Here is a 12485-nt window from a genome sequence, read left to right as displayed (position 1 = left end):
ACATTGCTGCTTCCAGGCACAGATTCATGACATGCACAGCCTCTCCTGACTCAAATGTTACAGGGAAATAGAACTGGGTGTCATCCACATACTGATGACACTTTGCTCCAACTCTCCTAATAGCCGTTCTCAGCAGTTACATATAAATATTAAATTGCATTGGCAACAGGATAGAGCCCTTCAGCACTCTAGTTGCCAGGGAGCCACACCATGCTATTTTCTGGAACCATCCCTGCATGTAAATTCTCTCCCCCCCCAAAAAAAAATTTTTTTTATTGATTTTCATACAATTTAACAAATTCAATTAAGTTTCAGTACAATCTTTCCTTAATATTTTGACTTCCCATCTTTACTCCCATGATGTTTCCATTCAAATCCTTTATCTACTGCCTTAAATCTTATGCGGTAGTCTATTCAAAAAGAGCCTTTCATCCAATGTGGCTAGTTATAAATCAGTTAGTTTGCTACCTGTAATTAGCAAATTATATGCAAAGCATCTTTACAGTAAGCTTGTTGATTGGATAACTGATGAAACTATTTTTGCCGAGGAGCAAATCGGGTTTAGACAAGGCAGATCCAATATAGACCATTGTTTTGTACTAGCCCATTTTATAGATAAGTATGTTAAGAAACCAGGTGGTGTGCTATACATAGATCTGAAAGCTGCATTTGATTCCATCTCTCAAGTAAGACTGGGATAAGTTGGACTCTTCAAGTATAGATAAAAGATTGTTGTTCTTGATTAAATGTCTGTATAAAAACACTGGAGGAGACTCTTGAGAGTCCCATGGACTGCAAGAAGATCAAACCTATCCATTCTGAAGGAGATCAGCCCTGAGTGCTCACTGGAAGGACAGATCCTGAAGCTGAGGCTCCAATACTTTGGCCACCTCATGAGAAGAGAAGACTCCCTGGAAAAGACCCTGATGTTGGGAAAGATGGAGGGCACAAGGAGAAGGGGACGACAGAGGACAAGATGGTTGGACAGGGTTCTCGAAGCTACGAACATGAGTTTGACCAAACTGCGGGAGGCAGTGGAAGACAGGAGTGCCTGGCGTGCTCTGGTCCATGGGGTCACGGAGAGTCGGACATGACTAAACAACTAAACAACAGCATAAAAACACTGTGCTGAAAGTGTGTTGCTGTACAAATGGGCAGCTCACAGAATCCGTACCAGCCACAAATGGAGTTAAGCAAGGTTGTATCCTAGCTCCCGCATCATTTAATTTATAGATAACATGCATCCTACATTGCATTCCTTTATCATTCTCATTCCTTTGCTTATATTTCAAGTCCCTGCCTGGAATTTCATCTGATTATAGTATTTTCTCCGATAGCCCGAAAAACGTTCTAGTCACCCCCCCACACAAGCATTTCGTCTTTTGGGGTCTCTTTATTTTTTGCTGTTGAGTTTCGCCATGTCCACATACAGTGAGGAAAAAAAGTATTTGATCCCCTGCTGACTTTGCCCGTTTGTCCACTGACGAAGAAATGACTAGTCCATAATTTTAATGGTAGGTTTATTGTAGCTGTGAGAGACAGAATAACAACAAGACAACCCCCAGAAATCCAGAAGACAAAAGTCAGAGATTGATGTGCATTATAATGAGTGAAATAAGTATTTGATCCTCTTGCAAAAGATGACTTAGTACTTGGTGGCAAAACCCTTGTTGGCAATTACAGAGGTCAGACGTTTCTTGTAGGTGGCCTCCAGGTTTTCACACATCTCAGGGAGTATTTTGTCCCACTCCTCTTTGCAGATCCTCTCCAAGTTAGTAAGATTTCAAGGCTGATGTGTAGCTACATTTCTTCACATGTAAAATGGACCTGCTGCAATACAAAATCTCTGAACCCTAATCTTTTGAAATGGTGTAGGGGAATATTGTGAGCAATGGTATCCAAAGCTGCTGAGACAGCCAGCCAGATTAACAGGATCTCACTCGCCCATCTCTCTCCTGGACCAGGTCATCAGCACAACGAATGGCCGATTCGGCCCCCAAAACTGACCTCCCTAGACAAAGGTGACTTTTGGAGCCAATGTATTTGTGAGGTCACACGCAGAGCGGCAGTAAAACACCGCTCCACAGCAACAGGTAAATATGAGTCAATGTGTCATGGAGCTAAACACTAGAGAACCACGGGATATCTTTAATTACTACTTGTTCCTAATAGCAGGCAAATCATGAATTAAGATGGCTCCATGCAGGTAAACTGCTAATTATTGCATTTTAAAGAGTAGTGTGGAAAGACATACAGTGCCTTCTCTCATCCATGTGGTCTGGGCAAGTCTTTAAATAAATGCAACGGCCTGGTTTGCATGTAAAGTAAAATGTAAAAAGGTAAAGGACTGCTGGACAGTTAAGTCCAGTCAAAAGTGACTGGGGATGCGGCGCTCACCTCACTTTTAGGCCGAGGGAGCCGGTGTTTGTCTGAAGACAGCTTTCCAGGTCATGTGGCCAGCATGACTGAACTGCTTTTGGCGCGACAGAACACCATGACAGAAACCAGAGTGAACAGAAACACCGTTTCCCTTCCCGCCACAGCTGTACCTATTTATCTACTTGCACTGGTGTGCTTTCAAACTGCTAGGTTGGCAGGAGCTGGGACCGAGCAATGGGAGCTCACTCCATCACGGAGATTCGAACCGCCGACCTTCTGATTGGTAAACCCAAGAGGCTCAGTGGTTTAGACCACAGCACCACCCGCGTCCAATAACTGGCATTTAGATGCATTGCTGCTTCCTACTGTGGATGCCGAGCCGAGCCATCATGGCTAGTAGCCACCAGTCCTGTCCTCTGTGAAGTTGCCTGTTCCTCATTTAAAGCCATCAAAGTCATTGGCCGTTGCAGCCTCCTGATGAAGGGAGTTCCCTAGTTTAACCAGGCGCTGCATGAAGAACTACTGGTGCACAGTGAGAAAACCACCAGCACATCGCTCCTTCCCTTGTGCCTGGGCTTCCAGGAGCTCAGCTATAGTTTACACACACACACACACACACACACACACCCGGGGAAAAAAAGCCATGAGGGGTAAGCCGTGAACAAACTTTAGTTACAGCTTGTAGTTTGTTTAGAACAGCATTTCTCAATTTAGGTTCCTAGCTGTTGTTGACTACAACTCCCATCATCCCTAGTAAGGAGGACCTATCGTCAGGGATGATGGGAGTTGTAGTCCAACAACAGCCAGGTACCCAAGTTTGAGAAACACTCGTTTAGAGGATGACAAACCACAGATATAATGTCAAGGCTTGGTTCCTAGTATAGCACAGGAGGAGAAGGAGCAAAACACCACAATTTTCAGCAGTTATTTTCTTATCATTGCATTTACTAGAGATAAGCTAAGAGATTTGGAATGACCTTATAAGGAAGGTAGATTTAGAGGTGTGGGAAAAGGAGACAGCGGGGCAGATAGATAGTCAAAGGTGGGGGGAAATATGGGAGAAATGTACATTGAAAATGTTAAAGAGATCTTATATGCCATGGTTGCAGCAAAAGTTCTCGTTGCGGCAAATTGGAAAAGTGACAAAGTCCCGTCAAGATTAGAATGGATTCAAAAATTGGCTGAATATACAGAATTAGATAGCATGTCAGGAAAAAATAAAAAATAAATCAAAACAGATATTTATATCAAAATAGGAAGTTTTTAAAATATATTTGAAAAATAACGATTGTAATCTAAGGTCATTTGCAGTGTTTGAATAATTTCAGTAGCAGTTGTAAGAATGATGTAAAACCTATTAATGGATCAACTTGAACAAAACTAGTTATGTAATGGCAGTGAACAAATGATACAGAATCTGTAATAAAGAATAGACAGGAAGTCTGGTCGATAGAAAAAGACCACTTTTATTTTATGATTTGAAGGCTATTAGTTGATGTATTAATTCCCTTCTTTTTTGTTTGGTGGTGATGGAAATTTGCTTTCTTTTTCTGTTTGGTGTGTTAAAGTGAATGATAACAATCAAATCTGAAAAAAGAAAAAAAAAGAAAGAAAATGTTGCCCATAAGAATAAAAGAAAATTATTATAAATTCATGGTATTTAACACCAGTCAGATTAAATCAAATAAACAATGAATATTCAATGTTATGTTGGGGGGGATGCCAGGAAACCGGGACTTACATTCACATGTGGTGGGGGTGTAAATATGTACATTCTTTTGGCAAAGGGTGTTTAAGGAGATGACAGAAATCACTGGGTTAAAGCCGACTGAAAGCCCAGAGGTAGCATTATTATTAATTTACGATGGGGTAGAAGGTTTGCAGGCTAGGAAGGATTTGCTCACAAATTTATTGCCCACTGCACAAATTATTATAGCTAGGAAGTGTAAAGGGCAAGCAGAATATAAAATGGAAGAGTGGTATAAAGAGGTGTGGGATGTAGCTATTAATGGTAAATTAACGTGCTATTAAGATAAGATGGGGAATATGCAGGGGAGATGATATTGGGGAGATATGGAGGGTGTTTGTAGAATTTGTACTGTTAAAACGGAAGGGGGTCAATCCATCACAAGAGGCGTTGAAATTTTGGGAGGTTGGATAGTTACAATGGAATGGTCTCTGTGGCGGGGTGCACATTTTTATTCTTATTTATGTATGATTATTACTTCGTCAAAATAAATATTTTTATGAAAAAAAATAAGGAAGGTAGATTTATAGTAAGTATCATACTTACTTTTCAATACAGTTGAAAAATATGAATACAGTGGTACCTCGGGTTACATACGCTTCAGGTTACATATGCTTCAGGTTACAGACTCCACTAACCCAGAAATAGTACCTCGGATTAAGACCTTTGCTTCAGGATGAGAACAGAAATCGGGTGGCAGCAGCGGGAGGCCCCATTAGCTAAAGTGGTGCTTCAAGTTAAGAACAGTTTCAGGTTAAGAACGGACCTCTGGAACAAATTAAGTTCTTAACCCAAGGTACCACTGTAGTGTAATACTATAAAGCCCATTCAAGCAGCATTTACTATGTGTCATTCATCTGGTTCAGATTAAACTGTTTGCAAAAGAATTAAGGCCATGGAAGGCATTGCATTTTATCCAGGGATGTAGTATATACTGTGCAGGAAGGAATGCAACTTATAGCTGGTTCTTGAGCATTTGCCGCAACAATTGCATCTACAGTAAGACCTTGTTCTGCGTCCGCAGCAAACCCAGAAGTACCGGAACAGGTTACTTCTGGGTTTGTCACTTACATAATGCGCAGAAGCATTAAATCGTGCCACACGCTGATGTGGTGCTTTGACGTGTGTCATTTTCGGCTTGTGGACGGGCCTCCGGAACGGACCCCATCCACAAAACAAGATTTGACTGTGCAAACAAACATTTGAGCCTCCCCAAGCATCTGAGACCAGAGAGGAAAAATTCTCAGTGGGGGAAATATAATAGTATGGAGAAGTGGCTATCCCTTTGTCCAAGCCATCCTTAGATGCCACAAGGGACATTGCAGTTTGAGGAAAGAAGCAGATGGATTCTGTTCATTCTGTTTTCAGTTCAGGCTTCTTTGGTGGCTAGGATTAAGTTGCAGTCTACTTTGTGGATTTTTATTCTCTAGATTTTTGTAGAGGCATATTCTGATAACATGTGCTACTTGTGTGAAAGCAGCACGGATCAATAAGCTGCTGATTTGTGCTTATATTGTGATGGCCATTGACTATAAACAATAAAAAAAAATCTATTGATGGCTGTCTTTGTTTTTGTTTTTTATGTTGCAGCTGGTGACTTTCACATTTCAGCCTACTTTGTCAAAAGATGGACGAATCTTCGATGTATTATGGGTCGGAAGCATGGTGGTAAGCTGTTTGTTTAACACTTTGGAGAAAGCAAGTGATGGCAGGAGAGATTTATTTCCAGAATAGCCAGACCAGCAAATGTATTATGAGGCAGTCTGTTTGTGTTGGTTAAAAGAATGGATTACACTGGAGAATGCAGGCATCCTGAACTTAGAAGGCCATGATTTCAAATTCGGCTGGCATGCATGTCTTTGGTATGGGAAGGCAAAAATTTTTAAAAAGTTTTATGAACCATATTCTTAGGAAGAATCTGTATAGAGTTTGAGAGAAATATAAAAATCTGCTGGAAAGGAAAACACCTTTATGGCTATCTCCTACCAAGGCTATTACTATTAAGAGAGTTAATATCGCTAGACAGTGGGCAACTTACAGGGAATTGCTGTACTTTACGGGGAGGGGAGAAGAATGGAGACAACACATCGCAGCTGCCGGAAGCACAACAGCAAGCACTGATGTGCCGACGATCCATTTCGGCCGCACCCTGAAACACAGTCTTTCTTTCAGCTGCTAGGGAAGCCCGTCTGCTGAATCAGGGCCAATATTTGCGTTAGGATCTGGCTGTCGTCCTGTCGTTCTTTACTGCTAACTAACTTCTTAATCTTTTTAAAGTTTGCTTTTAACTCGGGTCAGGGTCATTGGCTGGGCCACACACCACATTTCTGCAAGGACAAGACTCAGCGCTTTCCCCCCCGAATCTCCAGATTGTGAATCAGTGGAGTTTGCTCTGTGAGTCAGGCCTATTGTCAAAGGGTGGTACAAGCCCATGGAAGGAAGGGCTGTTGCCCAGCCTGCTTCTAGAAAACCGATTCTAGGTGATGTCATTGGACCTGGTCTCTCTTCATGTTTCCCCAAGCCAAGGAGCAAATAGGAGGATATGACATCAAATCTTACGCTGCCAGAAATAACATCACTCTCAGAACTTTTAAGAGTTAGGCTGAAATCCCTGCTTGAATCATGTTCATCATTTTTTTAAACACTGGATATTTACTCTTATAGCAGAGCTTAGTTTTTAAAATAAATAAATGCATCAGTCTAGTTCTTCACTTTGGGGGCATGTGGGGGGGATAAGAATTCAATTTAGTTTCAGTACAATCTTTCCTTAACATTTTGACTTCCCATCCTTACCTCCATGATGTTTCTGTTCAAATCCTTTATTTACTGCAGACATCCCCAAATTCGGCCCTCCAGATGTTTGGGGACTACAATTCCCAACATCCCTGACAACTGGTCCTGTTAGCTAGGGATGATGGGAGTTGTAGTCCCAAAACATCTGGAGGGCCAAGTTTGGGGGTGCCTGATCTACTGCCTTAAATGTAATCCTTCCCCCCCCCATAATATGCACCCTACATGACATTCCTTTATGATTTGCATTCCTTTGCTTATACAGTGGTACTTCGGGTTAAGTACTTAATTTGTTCCGGAGGTCCATTCTTAACCTGAAACTGTTCTTAACCTGAAGCACCACTTTAGCTAATGGGGCCTTCCGCTGCCGTCGTGCCTCCAGAGCATGATTTCTGTTCTCATCCTGAAGCAAAGTTCTTAACCCAAGGTAATATTTCTGGGTTAGCAGAGTCTGTAACCTGAAGCATATGTAACCTGAAGCTTATGTAACCCGAGGTACCACTGTATCTCAAGTCCTGCCAGCAATTTCATTTGACTATAGTACTTTCTCAGATAGTACGGAAAAGGTTTCCACTCTTCCACAGGCATTTCGTCTTTTGGCTCTCTTATTTTTGCCATCAATTTCACCATCCCCGCATAGTCTTAATAGTTTTAAAGTCCACTCCTCTTTTGTTGAAACGTCTTCTTTCTATTTCTGTGCCTGCAAAATTCTGGCTGCGGTAGTAGCGTACATAAACAATTTAACCAACTTTTTTTGTTCAGGCTTTTTTGAGACGACTATTTTAAACATCTTCTTCAACTCATTATGTATCATTTCCCAAAAGCCTGTGACTTTTTTTTTTTTACAAGTCCACCACGTATGAGCGAATGGCAATTTCAGAGGTGCTGTTTCTCTCAGGACTACACAATAGAGAGAGAGAGAGAGAGAGAGCGCAACTCCCCATCCCCACAGCTACTATTTGAATAACAAAAAAGGGTGTGGTTGTTTAGCCGTTTAGTCGTGTCCGACTCTTCGTGACCCCATGGACCAGAGCATGCCAGACACTCCTGTCTTCCACTGCCTCCCGCAGTTTGGTCAAACTCATGCTGATAGCTTCAAGAACACTGTCCCACCATCTCGTCCTCTGTCGTCTCCTTCTCCTTGTGCCCTCCATCTTTCCCAGCACCAGGGTCTTTTCCAGGGAGTCTTCTCTTCTCATGAGGTGGCCAAAGTATTGGAGTCTCAGCTTCAGGATCTGTCCTTCCAGTGAGCACTCAGGGCTGATTTCCTTCAGAATGGAGAGGTTTGATCAAAAAAGGGTACATTCATTCTACAGTGGTGCCCCGCAAGACGAATGCCTCGCTAAACGAAAAACACCCAAGACGAAAGGGTTTTCCGATTTTTAGCGACTTCGCAAGACGAATTTCCCTATGGGCTTGCTTCGCAAGACGAAAGCCCATAGGGAAATCTCCGGGGACAGCAGGGAAGCGCAGCGCGCCTTCTCCTCTGTTCCTGGACCTGTCCTGAAGGCTTGCGGTGGGAGGTCAGGGAACAGAGGAGAAGGCGCGCAGCGCTTCTTCTCTGTTCCCAGGGCTTGCGGTGGGAGGAGGATTTTTCCTCCCCACCGCCAACATTCAGAACAGCATTCTGAATGTTGGTGGTGGGGAGGAAAGCCCTCCTCCCACCGCAAGCCTTCAGGACAGGTCCGGGAACAGAGCGCGCCTCCCCGCTGTCCCCGGACCTGGTCCTGTGCAGGCGGGTGGCGGGGAGAAGAGCGCTTCTCCCCGCTGCCTGCCCCGCAAGCTCCGGGGACAGCGGGGAGAAGCGCTGCGCTTCCCCTCTGTCCCCCGACCTGTTCTGAAGGCTGGCGGCGGGGAGAAGATCACTTCTCCCCGTTGCCAGCCCCGCAATCTCCGGGGACAGCGGGGAAGCGCAGCGCGTCTTCCCCGCTGTCCCCGGACCTGGTCTGAAGGCGGTCTCCATAGGAACGCATTAATTGATTTTCAATGCATTCCTATGGGAAACCGTGCTTCGCAAGATGAAAAACTCGCAAGAAAAAACTTGCGGAACGAATTAATTTCGTCTTGCGAGGCACCACTGTATTCTCACAATGCCATAACTACCTTGGCTCACAGAGTCTAGTTTCCATGCCATGTGTGTTGATATGGGTTAAGAAATAATTGGGCAATTGGAAAGAAGACAAAATCCCTACTAGAGAGGAAGGGTGAATCAAGGTGTTGGACTACGCCGAAATGGCAAAATTGACCAGGAAGCTCAGGAACCAAGAAGACAAAAACATGAATAAAGAATGGGAAAATTTTATAATTTATTTAGGAGGCCATTGTAAGCAGATGAAAACATTAGCAGGATTTTTAATAACACTTGTAATGTAGCAAATAATATGGAAAATATGGAGAGGTATAAAATATGGATCATGAAGTAATATGCAGTTGAAAAAGTTGATAACAGGAGTCATGTAGGGGATGGTGGGAAGTCTCAAGAGTCAGAGAAATATCTAAATATGGATATGTATTTGGTGTTGTTATAACTCTACACTTGTAAAATAAATTTTAAAAATAGTCTGAAAGTCAAAGGCAGAGCTCTGTCATTAAAACATATTTTGGTTTAAAAAAGGGGAAAAAGAAAACAGCAGATTTATGACAACATGATGCACTGACTCTACCCACATGAATATCATTAATGTCATACTCTATCTTCTCATCTTGTGACAGAAAGAAAAAGAAAAGAAAACCTAATTCAGACTTTTTCTTTTTTTTGCTTCTGTGCTGCATGATTCGTAGATCTTTAAATCCCAATAAAACATATTCCGAAAAAGAAAAAACGATTGGGCAAGGTGCAAAGAAATAGAAGTGTAATATTTTATTTTCTGTCCTCTGTGTGTGGCAAAAATTTGTGGTTTGGGGTTTTTTGGGGGGGGTTTCTTGAGTTCTAGCGATTGACTTCAGCATATTTCCACGAGATTTATGCAGTTTGGGTGCTCTTGTCTGTCAAGAGGAGTAAGTAATGCCATTAGCATAGATGCCAGTTGAAAAAAGTGCTGCATGTTTAAAATCTTAAGGGATGAGGCAGCTTAGAGAGGGGCGTCTAAGCTCGTTGGGTATGCGTGTGTTTGAGGGAGGGGGGCAAAGATACACACAACATCCCTGTGCTTCCTTCTTTTGCAGAGTTGCGAGTGTTTCCTGACCGATTTGTGGTTTGTGTCACAAGACGTGACTCCAGTCCTCCTCAGGTCAGTGAGAGTGTGGCACCAGGACGCACTGAAGGGTATTAAGAAACAGCACATTTTGCCATGCGCTGGATAGAAACGTGGGTGGTTTTTATATTGGCCTTTGCCATTCACAGATTCTTGGCACGTGCTGGAGATGGAAAATGTTACAAAAATACTTAGGCCAAGTAGTTTAAAACTTGGAGTCAAGAAAATGTTCTCTGGGATCAAAAGCTACACACCCAAGCAGGGGAAATGATGAGAACTTATGGGAAGCGGACCACTTCTGTAAAGCGGGGTCGTTCCTTAGGGTGCAGAATAAAGCAACTTTATAAGCTTATTTTTTTTAATTACAACCTTGTTTTAAATGCTTTAATTTTGAGTGCTTCTGCAATCCATACCAAGCAGCTAGGGATTCTTGCAGAATTAATTATTTGCCACGTTCCAATATGATGCAGATATCCTGCAGTAACATCCAGAGCAAAATAGAATCGTCCATTGGATTTTGCACTTCTTCCAATTTTGTAACGCTCAAAAAAATGTGGATAAGAATGCCTAGTTTACAGGGGGCAGGGTTAGACGTTGATACGTTGTGAAATATATGTATTTAAATGCTATTTTTGCGTTAAAAAACAACCGCCCGCAGATGAATAGGGGGAATGGATGATCACAGGTGAAACTGACAGTGACTGATTGATTGATTGATTGATTGATCCATCCATCCATCCATCCCCAACTTTAGCTGAACTTAAGATAACATCCATTTAGTAATTAGAAGTATGTTTTGTGATTCTGAAAAAAACTCAAAAGTATATGTAACATGCGTTGGGTATATGTTGTTGTTTTGTTGTGTCCCACTCTTCGTGACCCCATGGACCAGAGCACGCCAGGCACTCCTGTCTTCCACTGCCTCCCGCAGTTTGGTCAGACTCATGCTGGTAGCTTCGAAAACACTATCCAACCATCTCGTCCTCTGTCGTCCCCTTCTCCTTGTGCCCTCCATCTTTCCCAACATCAGGGTCTTTTCCAGGGAGTCTTCTCTTCTCATGAGGTGGCCAAAGTATTGGAGCCTCAGCTTCAGGATCTGTCCTTCCAGTGACAACTCAGGGCTGATTTCCTTCAGAATGGATAGGTTTGATCTTCTTGCAGTCCATGGGACTCTCAAGAGTCTCCTCCAGCATTGCGTGTGTGTGTGTGTGTGTGTGTGGCGACTGTCACACTATTGGAGACTGCTAACAGTAACCAGTCTCTTTTTAATGAATTGGGCAATGGGCATTGGTTCTTGGCACTATTGGCAGGCAGCAAAACCTGGCATGAGAGAAATTAAAAGTGCTTCTGGGACTAGTTTTGTTGTAATGCTCAACATCATAAGGCGTTTCAGAAACAATTTTTTTTCTGGGTGTGTTTTAAAAAATAACCATTCTTTGTGAGCCATGTCCAAATCAAACAGAGGGGGAGTTGATTTAACACTATTTTTTAGGTTGGCTGACCCAAAATGAGTGTATACAGGTTCCACCACTTCTGAACACTGTAGGAAGCATCAGTAGGAAGCCTTGGATTCAGAGGGCAGTTTCACACTTAGACCTTTCCAACACATCTTTCATGGGAGCACAGCGGAAAGGAATTTGTCAAATGGGATTCATGTATGCTCAACCATTTTGGAGTTGCCTCCTTATTTCAACTTCCAACTTCCATTCATTCATTCAGTGATTCTACAGCCGTTGAGAATCTGCTTTATTTTTGCACATTTCATTGTTGGATGGTCTGCAGATGAAATGATTTTTGCACATAACATTATTGGACAGTCTGCTGATGAAATAATTTTGTACCGTGATTTGAAGCTGCCGGACACTGATGTCTTTTTGGCTGTTAATGAACAGATATACAATGGTACCACGGTTATTAACTTAATTCATTCCGGAGGTCTGTTTTTAACCTGAAACCGTTCTTAACCTGAGGTACCACTTTAGCTAATGGGGCCTCCCACTGCCGCTGCGCCGCTTCCGCACAATTTCTGTTCTCATCGTGAGGTAAATTTCTTAACCCGAGGTACTATTTCTGGGTTAGTGGAATCTGTAACCTGAAGTGTTTGTAACCCGAGTAGTTTCTAACCCGAGGTACCACTGTATAGACAGCTGTTTGAGGTTCTTTTAGAAGTCATTTTTGTCTGTTGTCATTTAAGATGCTTTTTAAGAGAAAGACACACACACAAGGAAAGAGCATAGTACAACTTTCATTAAAAAGTATGGGTCAGTTGGAAGGTCTCTTGAACTACCAGGATGGTGGCTAGACCTCTCCCTGCCCCACCAGATTTTTTGGATAGCACTGCTCCCAGCTTCTTAGGTGGTCTTTTATACATTGTT

The 12485-nt window shown here is 42.7% G+C and overlaps 1 protein-coding gene across 2 annotated transcripts in view; it reads left to right on the top strand.

The window, feature by feature from the left end:
* The window catches only part of SLX4IP (SLX4 interacting protein), an 89874-nt gene that overhangs the window by 62096 nt on the left and 15293 nt on the right, over positions 1-12485 (top strand). Inside the window, exons 5-6 of one of the 2 annotated variants that reach the window (XM_053380634.1) lie at positions 5717-5794; positions 10082-10492. In XM_053380634.1, the coding sequence (XP_053236609.1) occupies positions 5717-5794; positions 10082-10188 (185 nt within the window). In that variant the 3' untranslated portion in view covers positions 10189-10492. Of the gene's footprint in view, positions 1-5716; positions 5795-10081; positions 10493-12485 lie in introns of those variants that run through there. The other variant, XM_053380633.1, reaches the window with a different exon arrangement.

Source organism: Podarcis raffonei, chromosome 3 (assembly GCF_027172205.1).
Source record: "Podarcis raffonei isolate rPodRaf1 chromosome 3, rPodRaf1.pri, whole genome shotgun sequence".
NCBI lineage: Eukaryota > Metazoa > Chordata > Lepidosauria > Squamata > Lacertidae > Podarcis > Podarcis raffonei.
The sequence above is the reverse complement of the archived record's forward strand: the minus strand, read 5'-3'. Positions and strand labels throughout refer to the sequence as shown.